This window comes from Apteryx mantelli, chromosome 12 (genome assembly GCF_036417845.1).
Source record: "Apteryx mantelli isolate bAptMan1 chromosome 12, bAptMan1.hap1, whole genome shotgun sequence".
Taxonomy (NCBI): Eukaryota; Metazoa; Chordata; class Aves; order Apterygiformes; family Apterygidae; genus Apteryx; species Apteryx mantelli.
Window position 1 is genome coordinate 12,026,327 of NC_089989.1, and position 15,487 is coordinate 12,041,813.

The following is a 15,487-nucleotide window of genomic DNA, read 5'->3' on the forward strand; positions in this document are numbered from 1 at the left end:
TCTCCCTGCATCCTTCTTGACAGATGTCTGTTTAACCTCTCCTGAAAAACCTCCAGGGGAGAGAATTCCACACCTTATTTTGACAACCTATTTGAAGCCTTTCCTGTGGAGATACCTTTCCAATGGAAATACCTTTCCTTTGTCTCTCTCCTTCCCTGCCTTCAAGAAGAGTTAAATGTTGGTCTTTCTGAGCCAGTGCAGGGTGTTAACAGGTTAGGATGAAGTACCCACCTTTTGAAAGGGTTGGAGATGCTGCTAATTCCATGATATTGTCTCTTGCTGTCCTCAGATCCAGTTCCTCATTTTGGTCTCCAGTGTGCCAGACCAATTATATTGTCAGTCAACTAACTGCTGTCAGCACTGCAAGCCATTCTGAGCTTTTTCTTCTCTGTAGACTCTTGTAAGCTTTACCTTCATTTCCCAGGAAGAGCCCCATTGCTGCCATGTCAGTACTGGGTGTCACGAGTTTGCCTGCTGTTTCTGGCCGAAGATCCCCGGGTGTTTGCTCAGCGGGTAGTTTCTGCCAACAGCTTGCGTAAGAAGACACAGGCGCTGCTGCTTTACCACCTGTATGTAGACTGCATGCCCACAGATGGCCTGAACAGCATCAGTGAGAAGAGCCTGGGGAGGATGAAGCTGTTGGCTGTGCATACGCCCAACCTGAAGAAAGAGAAGCGGTAAAGTATCAAGTACACGTCTAGATTCTCAGCCTACAGTTCATTAACGTTATAGGTCTTCACAGGGATGCAGAATGGGTGGCAGGCAGATCCTGAGCATCCAACTCATAGCCCATAGGTTTCATCTGGTTTCAAGTCTGTACATGCCACCCTCTTGCCCAGAGCTTCATCAGATATAGGTAGGATGAGAACCCTAATGACATGTGCAGGATAGATAATCTGCCAGTGTTCCCAGATGAAGTAGATATATTTCACATGCAGATCCCTGAGCCATGCTTGCACCCACAGTTGAGTGGCCCTCAACAGCAGGCAGGCTGAACAGCACTGGCCTGGCTGACCTTGCTATATCCCTGCCAGCCCTGCTTTCTGCAATTCCATGAATACAGGGCAGCTGGGGGAGGGCTGCACACTTTCATTTACAGTCCCTAACAGCTTCCAGGACACAGATCAGTCATTTCTGAACTGGTCTGCAGACCACCAGCTGTCTCCAGAGAGTTGGCAACTGTCTGCTGATGGCTCTTCTTCCTGTTAACAGCCGCTAAAACAAATCAAAAGCAGATTGCACAGTGAACTGGTGGAGCAAACAGAACAGGAGATCTCCACCTGGATACAAACAAGTGTCCCCCAGACGGTGTCTCTTTGAAATGCATTTCATATCAGGAAGGAGTTTTAAGAGTCCCTGGGCTGATGAATCATGAGCCATTGGTAGTGTTACTGGGAATGAGCCGTGACTGATTGCCCTGCTCAGAGACAGGAAGGTGTGAAGGGCTGTGTGGTCTGCCAGCCTGAACTTGAAAGAGAGTAATTGATCTCTGTTTGTGAGCAGAAATATAGTCAGAAAGAAAAGTACCCTGTCTGCTTGAGGTGAAAGATGATGACTTCACAGGGCAGACAGAGCAAAGGTTCAGCACTTACACTCATGTCCTGGGTCAGGAAACTGGTGTCCTCAAGAGGTGTTCAGCAGGAGATGTTTGGGAGGACAGTCCAGGTTGCCCACTTTTCTACGGTTACCAGACAGCTTCCTCAGTTCTTGGTTATTTCCCCTCTTCTGTGTAATGCTTCTCTCCCCACAAAACACCTACTGGCAATTTTACTTTGATCTGAGAAAACACTTGAGAAGGCTGCAGTCCTAGTCCCAGGTCTCCACTTACCTCTCTCATTAAACCTCCAGTTGATAGTTTTGCTGGCTGCTCCGTTGTCTGCACAGCTCTCCTAATGCATTTGGTAGTGGGTGAGCTGCTGGGTTAACAAATCCAGGAGAAGTGATTGATAAGTAAATTTGGGAGTAAAGGTACAGATATGCAGTTTTGCTCAAACACTGTGGATTGTCATTGGTTCCATGTCCTTGTAACAGGGTATTAGACCGTTTGTGCTGCCTGGAAAAAGAAGTGAGATTAGACTATGAACGTACGATGAACAAGATCAGCTTTGACAGAGTTGTCATTTCCAAACCTCAGACGTTTTCTTATGTTACCCTGCCAGACAAAGATGAAGAGAAAGTGCCAGAGAAAGGTATGGGTTGCAGAAACTCTCAGGTTTACATTGATGATTAGGGCTCATAAAGGACTGCAGCAGGAGATGATATGAGATTTTGGAGTATGCCTGCTGGTTTTTAGGGTGTATTTGCATATTCAGGTTACCTCAGTATAACACATTACCATCCATCAGCTGTAGTTGCAGTAACTCTGCAAGTGCACCTTTAATGGCATCAAATGCAAAGTAATGCGATTAGCATAGCTGCCTTCCACTCTACACTATGTTAGGGCTCACTGCCTTTCATTTGCTGCGCTCAGTTGTGCCATAGCTCATGCATGAAGGAAGGTCCAAACTGTTTTAGACCCCCAGACCGGAGTAAAATGACCATAGAGAAAGGGGTTTTGTCCATGCACTTCCGTCTTCCAAAAGCTGGAACATGAGTGGCCTCTTACCAGGTGAGATGACTCAGATGAGCCTTGAAGCCTCAGTGAGAAGCCCTTCAAGCCCCCTGTTCTTTATCATGGAAGTTTCATGAGCCAAACCCTCAGGAACATCAGGGACCAAGACAGTCCCTCAGTCTCTAATGGGAGGCTGCAGAAAGTTTCAGAACAGACTCTTTCATCCAGCCATTTGCTGAAACTGCTTACATGTTAAGGCCCATGCACAGAAGGAGAGTCTATCTCACAAGCCCTGTCCTGAAAGGGAGCTGTACTAGAAACTATTCCTCTCAAACAAGAACTGCAATGGCTATTGCAGGTAATAACATGTTCTTTTGTCCGGTGCCAGGGCTCATCTACATCCCAGACTATCCTTTTGATGAGCAACGAGCACACTTCAGTTTCGTCTCGCTCCTGACCAGGCCGGAAGTCATCCTTGCCCTTACACAGGTTCAAGATGAGTGCAACAAGGCAGCTACCATGTCTCTGTTCCACTCAACTTTAGCCAAGCAGGTCCGCTTGGAGGAGTTTGAACAGATCCAGACCCAGACCTTCACTCAGGTGAGAGGAGAAAACCTTGGGGGGGGGGGGGGGAGGGGGGAAGACACACATGGGGCAGCCAACAGGGCTCTCTACGTGTATCAGACAGACTCAGCAACTGCTGACTGCCTAGAAAGGGATGAGCTTTCAAAGGAGATATTGTAGGTGAGGGAGGAATTTGCATCATAAAGCCTCAAATTTATTGGGAAGCAGAGAGAATGGGATGAAGGAGCCATAGCCTCTCAGTCAGCGTCAGCCAGTGCCAGCCATGCTCTTAGTCATGCTTTGAACAAGTGGCCACATAGCTACACATCCCCTTTTTCTTCTTCTTTGTCCCCGTGCAGATTACAGTCTGTCTGACACTCTCAGATTTCCTTTTTTTGTGTTTTTTTTTTTGTTATTTTCCCATTTCTTTTAGCTGCAAGGCACAAGAGCTTTGATTCTTCCAAAGCACTCATGAGGGTAATGCTTTCTTCCACTCTTAAGAACTCTCCTTTATGCGTTTAATTAGATTACTCTGCTTCCAAATGCCAATGAACAGACTAGGAAAAAGTTTGTAATTCTGTGGTAACTTTCACCAGAAGATTTTCATGCCATCTAAATGAGAGTGGCACATTGCATACTGGATATGGCCACACAGAGCACCTATGTGACTTACCCAGAGTTGTGTAGTAAATCAGTGGCAGAGGGCATATGCTGGTCCTTCCCAATCCCATGCTGTTTCAACAAGGTAGTGTTGTCATCTGCTCTGTGACTGAGGTTGTATTATTGCACGCAAACAGCAGCTGTCTGTAGAACAGAAGTGACACTTGGTGGTGGTATTTTAATAAATTAAAACACTGCAGGCTGCTGCTGCCCTTGGCTGCTTTCCCTCGCTTGTCAAGAGAAGGCAAAATTCTGTCCTTCACTTGCTCATCATACTGTCTACACAACCTCTTCTGAGGAACCCTGAAACAGGCAGCTCCCGAGATACTGTTCTACAGAAAAGAGAACAAAACCAAACTATGATAAAAAGAAATAATAGAGCTCTTCTGCTTTTTAGTATCAGCTTTCTTTCTGCAATACTTTTGTCACTGAAGGAGATGTATGGCCAGACTCAGATACCATGTGTGTGTGCATGGATTTGAGGGCTGTTTTATAGCTGCCACCACTCTGAGAATGTTTTTCCTTTTTCACAGCAGAGAAAGGTCCAGCATTCCCAGCTAGCAGCTAACCCTGGCCACGCTGCTTTTCCATCAGCTCTTGGAGGATTACACAGCTTGCTTTGTTTCTTTGCCCTAGGTTCAGATGTTTCTCAAGGATACTTGGATCAATACTCTAAAGATTGCAATAAAAAGCTGCCTGAGAGATATAGGCAAAGGCTGGTACAACCTGGAACAGAGCAACTGTTATGTCTACCAGATGTCCAAGCTGCATAAGCTGATGAAGCGCATCAAATTCAACCTGCAGGACTCTGTGCGCTCTTTGGTTCAGAACTCACTGGTCAGCTTCACCCAGCTTTTACTGGATGCTTGCCATGGTGTCCTGAATTGCTCAGAGGATATGGAATGGGGGGACGATCTCATCAATAGTCCATACAAGTAAGGAGAAGAGAGAAAAGGTCAAAGAGTGGAAAGTGCAGAGAAGTGAAGTGCCCTTTTCTTTCTAATTACCATCTTTGCAAGCCAGCTTTGCACTGGATGGAGGCTTTAGGTTGGGCTGTTCCCCCCACCGCACCATCTAACCCTGCCCCTTCCTTGCCTGGGTCTGGGGGAATGACACGGAGTCAGCTGCTCTGTTAGTACAGATTTCAAGTTGCTGCCTTAGTGGTACGAGTTAGCCCAACAGAACCAAGGTCTGTCACTTTGATATACTATTCTTAAGATTAGCAAATGAATGCTTCCAACACTCTTGAGGAAACATGTAATTACTGGCTAGCTTCTTTTTGGAGCCCAGGATGAGGAATACCAGGAGACTTTATGGCTAGTTAATTCCATTCTTGATTTAAAACTCAGGAGTAGAATCTGTCCTGGGATCTCTAAAGTATACCAAATTCAGGTTGTCGCTGTGCCTGGGATTTTTTTTCCTTTGAGTATTACTTTAGGGATTACTGCACTTCATGGTATTAAAAAGGAAGGTTTAGAAAGTAAAAAGAGAAAGAAAAAAAAAGCCTGCCACTTACATGAGGCCTGGACCAGAGACTTTGAAATCAGTGGAAGTCTTGACATTGGCTTCAGCTGATTCTGAACCATGCTGGTGAAATTTGAGATTGGAAGAGGTCAATGTTAACTTCTGCAGGGTGTGTTTTAGAAGTATATGGGGGATGTTGCATCCTGATTTGAAGAGCTTCTACAGTTTCTCTGTAAGCCAGCTCTGATTCTCATCATAAGGTTATGATTTCTGGGGATCCTGGTCTGTCGTTATTGCCACTCCTTTCTCCTTAGATAGACAAGAGGTCTCAAAGTCTTTACTGGTAACTTCAGAGTACAGTGTGCCATGCCTTCATCTGCATGGGACAATCCTCCTCTACTCTGCTCTCCTCTCCTTTCCAGCAGGTTTTTAAGTATCAAGACCATAGCAATATTGTCACATGCCATTTTCTCAAAAAGCAGCTCTGTTGTTCCTCATCTCTTCCCACTGCAGACCACGAAAGAATCCACTCTTTGTAGTAGACCTGGTGCTAGACAGCAGTGGTGTTCACTTCAGCACCCCTGTGGAGAACTTTGAGAAGTCTCTCATTTCTCTGTTCAATAAGGGAATCCTGGCGACCCACACTGTCCCACAGCTGGAGAAGGTGAGTTACTCTGCATAAACAATGATATAGCTGTGCAAGTCTCTTCAGTGCAATGCATCTTGGCATAGGCATCTCCAGTCTTGTACTGAGGGAGAAAGCTTGCAGAAGCACGTAGCTTGGGAATCTAGTTTAATTAGTTTGAGCACAGCACTGTGCTAATGCACTTCTACTCAGACAGGACTTCTCCTTGTACCCCAGTCCTGTAACTGTTCTACATGGTTTAAATCTAGCATGAGTATCTCTGCTTTGGTGCTGCAGGGCTCTATGGAGACATGTCCTAAGCAGCCTGGTTGCCTTGACTGCATGGCAGCTGGTAAAAGCAGACTCATAGGCAAATAGCACCTTTTCTGATGCCATCAGTCTGCTGCAGATCTCTTCTGCATATGGATCCTTTTCCCTATTACTATGGATGACCTATCTCCCTAGATCCTTGTTCTTTGGGGAGTAACATAAAACTCATCAAACAGTTCCTGACATGATGTAGAGGGATGGACTACATGACTTCTCAAAGATGCCACTAGTGATTGTCTCACCCCTCTCCTGGGACAACCCTGTGGAAAACAGCTGAAGTCTCTTCCCAAGCTGAACAGCATGGTTAGCTTTGCTAGCCCTAAAAGACCTTTCCCCTTCTACTCTTCCAGTATGTGTTGGAGAACATATTTATCACAGGCACACCCTTGCTGGAATCAGTGGACCTGCATGAACCAGCAGTGGAAAAGCTACGTGAAACTATACGATCTGCCATGCGAAAGGCACTGATCCCCCTCCAAGCCTATGCCAAGAAATATGAGAAGTTCTTAGAGCTCAATAACAATGACATCAAGTTCTTCGTAAAGTAAGTGGCATCTGACAGAGGTATCTGACCCAAACAGCAAGCCTTTTCAGAAGCTGTTGTGTGGATGTGGCAAGAAAGTGGGGACCTGTTCTGAGCCCATGAGTGTAGGTGACATGTCTCAGATGTACGTACCTGAGATCAGGCAACCATGGGAGACAGCCTCTGGCTGTGGGCAGTGGCTCATGCTTTTAAAGGAAACTGGTGGTGGCAGTGAGAATTTCTTCCCGCCTCTGACAGCACTCACATTTGTGTCATATTTGTAAATTTAATTGGAGATATTACTGGCCATAAAAATGACTCATCCTGTTTGAAAATCCAGTTAGCACACCTGACCGACCTCCTTCAAATAGTGTCTGTTCAGGCTGATAACATTCTGTAGAAAGTAATGTTTTGTTTCAGCCTGTTTTCACTGCCAAAACTCTTCTTCACACCTATGTTGTTCCTCAGCCTCCATTAGTTTAATGGCCTTCTTTTTAGGTTTCCTGTTTTCTCCTCTCCAGCATCATTAGCTCACAAATCCCACCTGACAAATTCCTGTCTCCTCCCAGAACATATTCAAGTGCCTGCCCTCCCTCAAGGTGCTGCCCCTTGCCTTAATGCCTTTTTCTTTCTTTCTTTTTTTTTTCCCCCTCACTCCTTTTCTGCAGCTAAAACATTCTGTACTCATGTATCCTCTCCTCACACCAACTGTGCTTTAAAAACCATTGTAGACTTGAGTCATTCCCTTTCCTTTCTCCCTGTAACATTCCTCAGGTACTTACCAGTCCCGTGTCTTCTTGTATAAGCATCTTCTGTCACTGGGGGTCTGTCTAGTCCACTACGTGGGTACAGCTGCACTGCAGGCAGGCATAGGAAACCTGGCTTCATCTGCCTGGAGATGGTAACAGTAGCAGTGGAGAGAGGACTGCAGAGGCTTCAATGCAGGCTGGTAACTCAGGATGGATTGGTCTCTGCTGGCATGATGCACTTGACACTGAAGCCTGAGTGATGTCTTTACTCCTATAGTTCCCCGTGCTAAGTTAAAGCTAGCACTCCTGTACTTTACTGTGATACAAACACTCCTCATTTCCTATGTAATCATATCTTTGGTTGTAAAATCTAGAAGGCATTGGCAGCAGCTCAGTCTTGTTTGCAGAATGTTGTCTACATTGGAACAGATGCATGTTTCTGATCATAGTAAACAGATTCATTGTTAATTTCATCTCTTGGTCTTTTGGATAGGCATGTGTGGACATCCTATGAACAGTCTAGATGTTAAAATAATCTTCAGGTCACTTTGGTGTTTTTATTTACAGAGACTACGAAGAGCAATGTCCATCTTCCCAGGAGATAAGGAGGATAGTAATCATGCATTTGTCTGAAAAAGAGAATGTGGATAACACCCTATCTAGCTCCATTGTCATTGGTCCCTTCCACATCATCACAGAAGGTGTTAAGCAAAATCTGTCCAAAAAATACAAAAAACTTGCCACTTCCATATTGGACATTCTGGCTAAAAACCTCCATTTGCAGGTGCAGAATGTAAGTTGCCTGGTTCAGTAGCCTGTCTCAGTGTCTTGTCTTTTGAGGCCACTGTGTTTGTGAAATGTCCAAAAGACATTCTGAGGATTGACAAAAGACAATTGAGGATACATTAATGAGGACATTTTATAGCTTGCATTGGAGTGTTAAGTTAAAACAAAACAAAAGAGGTGAGATAACCAGAGTCAACCAAATAAAGTATTAAGTGCATTTAATAAATGATGTGCCTGAAAGCTATATCTCTTGAGATAGGAGTCTTCAAGCCTCTGCCATCTCATAAAATATGTTGTGGATTGAAAAGATCTGTCTAGTAGTCAACTGGAAGTTCCTTCTGATTGCTCTCATGATACCTGCAATTGCATCTGTCAGAGGATTGTCTATTGTCTGTAATTCAGTTATTGTCATCATTTCAACTACATACCTGTGGTTCCTCCTCTTCTTTTTTTTGGGCAGTCTCATTCCATCTGAACTCAAGTGAGATGGATGGAGAAAGATTGAGGGGGAAGAAAAAAACAAAAAGAACATCCCTTTAGACCACCTTTGGAGTGGGACATCCCTTTAGACCACCTTTGGAGTGGGACATGGGTGGATCATAGCTGGTTTTCCAGTTTGCCCCTTAGAGGTTAATTACTTGATTTTAAAAGGTATTGCTTAACTCAGTTTTGGTTGACTCAGATGGGGGTCATGAGCTCAATGCCATGAAAACTTTTGCTGTGGCTCGTTGACGGAAGGTCAGTCCTCATCTGGATGAAACTCATCAGCCGCATGGTGAAGCTGCATATCTGCAGTGGTGGTCTACTGTGTTGTCCTGCAGATCTGTGAGGCATACAAAGCCACCAGCTGGAAAATGCATGAGAAACCAAACAGCATTGAGGAGCTGTCTGAACTGCGAGAGTGGATGAAGGGAGTCCCTGAGCAGCTGACTGTGCAGGAGGTAGGGCACACTCCCCTGATGGGCAAGGGACACCAAGGAAGGTGGGGTGTAAACTTGACGATGCAAAGTACGGAGCACAGCTCCACTTTTTTGCTTATATGTCTATGTATGCAAGGCCATAAGATTCCTAGCTATCAGATTTAAAAACACATACCCTGAATACTAATATCTATGTAAAACAACTTAAAATAGCAGTTTAAAATGTTGCCTGAAATGACTTATGTGTGCTTTCTGTTACCTTGATGATCCATTCTCCATTTGTGTACTGTGTCTTCTAAAAACTAGTGCTGTTTTTAAGATAATACTTCTGCTACCAAATGCTTGTATTGCTGTTAACCTATTTGTTCTAACAGGACGTTTTACTGCCCAGTTATGTCAAAGCAATTTGCAAAGGAGATTTCCTTCCAGTTGAAGAAATGGGGCAACCAAGGCATCAAGCTGTAAGCTGGCTTGCCCATGCCAAGGGAAGAACCTGCAGGACAACCCTGAATACTCAATTTCTATCCAGCACTTTATCCCCTAGGTCATAATTCTTTTCATTCACATATAACAGAGGACGATATGATGGTATGATCATTCATACAGCAAGGGGTTGGAAATCCATTCCCACTCTTCATATAGCAGAGAAGCAGCCTAAAGCACATTAAGCGTGTGCGACTAACACCCTTCAAAGGCGTCTCATGAAAATGAGGTATACTGCAGAGAGTTGTAATCAGTACAGTCTGAAGGTGTCTATTTTACGTCTCTTTCTCTCACCCTGTGCAGGAACTGATCAAGGAAGTCATGGAAGATTACAAGGTCATGGAGGAATTCCTTTACAACCTTACCCAAAAAGATTTCACTGCAAAGTGAGCACAAGGCATTTCTCCCACTGTCAAAGTGGGACACTTTTCAGCAATTACGACTCTCAACACTTCAGGGGCTGATGTGTCTGTCTATCAAGGGCTCTGGCAGAACTTTAAAGTGCCTCTCAGGCTAGATGAGCACAGAACTCCTGAAATGAAGCTTATAGAGAAGCATGGATTCATGCTGTCTTCTGGCCTGGGGCAGGGCAAACCAGTAGCTATTAACCTCTTTAACATACCAAAGCTCTTTTCTTTTTTTTTTCCGGAGACATCTGCAAGGTCTGTAAGTGCGCAGTTTAGTCTGTGTCTGAAACTGCATGGACACATCCAAGGTTGGAACACTCCCAGGGTTTGCTGAGGATTAGGAAGAAACATAATGGCTCATTGTCACTGCATTTCTTATCCATGCAGTCTCATCTTAGTTATTCTTGGCTATGTTATTCAGATTGTGGCTTGACCATGCCACAGTAGCAGAGTCAGGTCACAAACACAGCTACACTGCTTCAAAAGTCAGCTCAGCCCTGGAAGCTGCTCTCGCATGACATGGACTCGGTCCAGTACGTCTGCAACCTGAAGAGTCTATGCAGTGTGCTCCTGAAACTGGAAACACGGGATGCACAGTGCAAAGAAAACTCAGCAACTGCAGGAAATCAGCTCAGCTCCAGAACTGCTTAGCACAGCTGTAGCAGTGTTCCCACTAGCCAGATCTGGCACATGCAGAATTAGTAGATCACTGCATCCCCAGGTGCTGGTAAGGATATGACTGCAAGGAAAAGCTGCAAAGCTTGCAGCTGGCATTGCACACAAGCTGAGAAGTCCAAACAGCGTCATAGGTGGGCCACTGCTGAGCAAGGACCAAGAAACCCTCCCTGGCATGAGCCTGTATCTGCAATGCACTCCCCAGTGCATTCTGCAGATGCTTTATTACACAGGGCTTCCCTTTATCTGAGGTATCCTGGCCACTCACTGCCCCGCATAACAGGAGACCGGCTTTTTCAGTAGCCCTGTAAAGCCACAAACCAGGAATCTGACCCCATTTTGTTCAGTTTCTTGTGAATGCATTCAAAGACAGACAGTCCCTCTGGATGCCTAGCATTATTTTGCTGTCTCCTAGCTTTTCAGCAGCATCCTGGTTTTCCTCCTTTTAAAAAGGCCCTCTGCCTCTCCTGAGCCTTCTCTAATTGAATAGCCTGGTCACAAAGACAGCATATCAACAAGAAAAGCTGGAAAAAAATATGCTTTGTTGAAAACACGTGTGTTTCTGTTGGTATTAAGCTTCCTTCGTGGTGGGAGCTGGTTTTCTCATTCTGTTATTTTCAGCATTTCAAGCATATGCCCCAAAAGCTTTTTTTTCTTCTCTTTTTTTCTTTTCTTTTTCCTTTTATGTTATATCATGTGAGTGCAGGTGGGCTGCAAGTTACTGGCCCCTGAAAATAATTATGCAAACCAAGTCCATTCAGCTCCAGCACCTGGAGGAGGAAGAGAAATTTCGCAAGATCCAGCTCATGGATCAAAACAACTTTCAAGAGAGGCTGGAGGGGATGCAGGTATTAAGCCATTGAGAATATAGACTGTGCAGAGAAGTAGAGCTGGAAGCTCTTGTGATCAGCCAGGTGGGAAACCTTTAGATGAGATTTTAGTGCTTTTAGGCCAATGCAGTATTGGACAAAAAAATTGTCAAAAAAAAAAATCTACTTTTTACTGGAAATTGGGTTTTTGATTAAGAGCTTCATTTTTGTTTGAAAGTCAACACTTCATAGAAAATATTGATTTTTCACAGGAAAGTTGTTTGCTAAGATGCAACAACATTCTCATTCTGAAAGCAGCAGTCTGGGTACCACATGCACCTCTTTTTTTTTTCTCCTGTGTACTCAGTTCCCCACAGAGCATCTACCACGGTGTGCTGCCATCAAAGGGGAAAATATGGCATTCAGTCAGGGAACACACTTTGGGAGAAAGACCCTGAAATAATAGCAGAGTTTTGGAGCTGAGATACCTCTGCTTTTCACGAAAACAGTTGACAAGTAATTTTTCAACAGAAGCTTTTACCTCTAGAAAACATACCATCTTGGAAAGGCTGTAATCAAGGATCTAGATTATCTCAAAAGAACCCTCCCAAAATGATAACACCCCAGCTTTGTACTTTAAAAAAAAACCAGCAAGGCTATTAGAGAAGTTCTGGATATGCTGTTGTTAAATAATTCTTGGAAATAGACTAATACATAGAATAAAACTCCCAAAATGATAATACCCCGACATTGTACTTAAAAAACAAACAAACAAACAGCAAAGTGATCAGAGAAGCTCTGGATATGCCGTTGTTAAATAATTCTTGGAAATAGACTAAATTACCTGGTAGAACTATGATTTTCATTTCACTGATTCTGTAATTACTGACAGTATAATTCAGTAGCAAGAAATTTGGACATAGATTTATTCATCCTACTCTTTGGTGGCCAACAATTGGTCACAAAGACAAAAAAGCAGCCAGTCCCTACATTTGCATTTTCAGCTACCTGATCTGCAGTTTTTGCCTCTCCTCACCACTTCCTTTGTGGTCTAAACAGAAATAGAACTAGATTAAGAGAGAGAAAATTATGAGCTTAAAATTCTTACCTTTGAGTGTAGAGAAAAACAGACCAAGAAGTTGAGATTTCCTGAGGCAGCACTCAGCTTCAGAGCCACACCTCATGCCTGCCATTTCTCTTCCAGCTGAGCGTGGGTGGGTTTTCCATCCAGGTGGACGTTAGCCGAGCTCATGAGTTGGCTAATGAAGCAAGGCGGATCAGAAAGCAGCAGAAGGAGCTTCAGAATTTGGCTATTCTCTGCAACAACAGGGAAAGGATCTTTGGGATGCCAGTTACTAATGTAAGTGTCAGATCCTGTCTCCTACAGTGCATACTACAGAACCCTAGTCTTTGTTGGGCCTTCTAGGTGTTATGTAGAGCAAATAACGAGTCATAATTCCCCAGGGGGAACAGTAGTTCCCCATAGCATCATATATTTGAGATAAAGGCATTTCTTCCCTCTTTCATACTCTTTTGGTTTCTCTGATACTGACTAGAGAAGCTTAGCAGTCCCTTAGGGTGACCATGCTGCTCAGTCACTCCACTGCACTGCAGAAGAGCTACTCCCAGAGGAGTGTAGAAGGCTGTTCATAGACCTGATATGGTTACTTTTTTGAGAGACTTCAGGGGTACATACTCAGATCTGAGTGATGCCAATGAGCAGGAGTTGGATGGGGAAAGTCTTGAAGCAATAGTTAAGATACATCAGCTTCCATAAGGCTTTTACTGCGGTTATATAGACATGAATAGCTATGACAAATACTTTAGTCGAAAACACTCATTTTTCCTGTAGCTGTTCAGCTGCCGATCTGTCATTGGCATCCATGTCCATCCCAGTCTGGCAGCAGAGCAGAGGCAGAGTTTACGTGGTCCTTTTTCATCTCTCAATCTGTGGTTACTCCTCCTTCATTGTAAGGACCCAAGTTTCAATGACATGTCACATGCGCTTTGTCTGAGTGTGCAAGGACCACTGCCCACCAGAATCTCCTACTGCGACTGAGCATTTGCTGAGGCAAGCGAAGTGAGTGCTCTTCATGCTAGGCATGTGGTGCATGCATAGCTCCAACAGATGTATTTTGGCCTGAAGATGTAACACCCAGCTCTGCTAGTCACTCTCCCTTGGAATCTACACTGTGGTCCTAGGCCTGCATGCGAAGAGAAACTGATACATGCTCTTGAAAGTACATGCGTTTTCTCATTGCTTGCTTGAGATTCACAAAACAATTGTTTCCTTTTTTTTGGCTTTTTGACATGAAAACTGTTGTCCAGAGGAGTATACATTTGTTGTTCATGCTTGCTTTTTCTGTCTTCCCAAAGTACGGTAGGTTATCCAGGATGGTTAAGGACTTCCAGCCATACTATGATCTCTGGACTACAGTGTCGGACTGGATGCGCTGGTATGACAGCTGGATGAACTATCCTCTCACTGAAATTGATGCTGAGCAGCTAGAAAAGAATGTCAATGAATCTTTTAAGACGATGCACAGATGTGTGAGGCAGTTCAAGGATTCACCAGGTAGCTATGCTGTCTGGGGAAAGGAAGCTGGTGCACACCAGCATACTGATGTGAGAAATGTCACAGAAAGCTCAGATCAAGGATTGTCAGACTGTCATACTGGTGAGCTGTGTGTATTAGAGACAGCTGAGAAAATGCTAGCAAAGTTGTTTTCCACTGAAAATGTGGGTTGAAGTGCCTGCTCAAGTTAGGCAGCAAACGAACTTGAATACAGATCTTCCATGGGCTGTTCTCTTGGCCATTTTTCTCCTCACCATTGGCCACTGAATTTAATGAAAAGCCAGAAAGGATCTTTTTTTGTTATGAAGAAAATGAAATTCCAAAGTCTAGAAATGATATGTGGAATGCAATAATTGGTTTCCTGTCTACCCGAGTGAGTATCAAGTTTAGATGATCGCATCCAGCCCTTCCAATTCATGTGAAGGCCTTTTAATCATGGCTCCTAAAACTGGAAGTGAGACTTCAGTCATAGCTTAACTTCCTATTCCATGATTCTCAAAGATGCGTTGGTCATTCTTGAGAGCTAATTCTAAAATCTCCTGCCAGATGGTTTAGATTGAAATATGTTTTGCAGTGGGAGATTCTTGATTCATCCTTTTTAACTTGAACTCTCTCTTAAACAATGCCATGAATCAGCCCCAATGGAGGAGGTGATGAGTGGATGCGTGAGTAAGTATGAATCATTATGGTAAATAGAAATACTAAGAATACCTGCTTATATTCATTGCAATATCCTGCAGCACCTGATACAATATATGCATTGGTCTTGAGGCTGTCTGTCCTTGCATGCCACCCTGCAGAAAGTGTGAAGTGGTAGCAGCTCCACTGAGAATGTGCAGTGTGGCTACTCAGGGTGCTATCAAGAAGCACATGCTATAGCCAGAGTTCAGAAAGGAAGCAAGTCCCATATTTGTTGCCTGCCCATTGCTTTACTCTCAATAGCACAAGCTAAAAAAGAGCACGATATGAATGGTGCAGAGATGTGGGCTTCCATGACATCCTGGAGTGCAAATTTGGCATACACTGAGCCCTTTCCTTATGACTTTGCCCTTCCTATGAGGCAGGAGTAACCCTGGCTTTCGTGTGGTCATAGGCAAGGTCGCATGCTTTCCATTTCCGTAGCAAGCTATGATCCTAGCCTACCTCTAGCTCCCATGTATAGTGTCCATCTTGTATTTAGGATGGACTGAGCTGAGGTGTGAGATATCTCACAGCCCCCATCTTGTTAAGGAAGTGAAGATCTCCTAGGAATGGTCACCAGATCTTCTAAAACATCTGCTGACAGATGGGGTTTGACTGTGCTTAGGCCCATATTAAGGCATTAAACGTGTTTTGTTTCTCATCTTCCAGTGAGCTCTAGGCTAAA

The 15,487-nt window shown here is 44.2% G+C and overlaps 1 protein-coding gene across 1 annotated transcript in view; it reads left to right on the plus strand.

Annotated features, from left to right (window-relative positions):
- Positions 1 to 15,487, plus strand: part of DNAH1 (dynein axonemal heavy chain 1) — an 84,258-nt gene that overhangs the window by 11,425 nt on the left and 57,346 nt on the right. Inside the window, 12 exon segments of the mRNA XM_067303206.1 lie at positions 425 to 677; positions 2,032 to 2,189; positions 2,940 to 3,151; positions 4,412 to 4,710; positions 5,753 to 5,903; positions 6,545 to 6,738; positions 8,034 to 8,259; positions 9,074 to 9,193; positions 9,959 to 10,041; positions 11,444 to 11,585; positions 12,751 to 12,906; positions 13,923 to 14,121. Of these exon segments, the coding sequence (XP_067159307.1) occupies positions 425 to 677; positions 2,032 to 2,189; positions 2,940 to 3,151; positions 4,412 to 4,710; positions 5,753 to 5,903; positions 6,545 to 6,738; positions 8,034 to 8,259; positions 9,074 to 9,193; positions 9,959 to 10,041; positions 11,444 to 11,585; positions 12,751 to 12,906; positions 13,923 to 14,121 (2,193 nt within the window).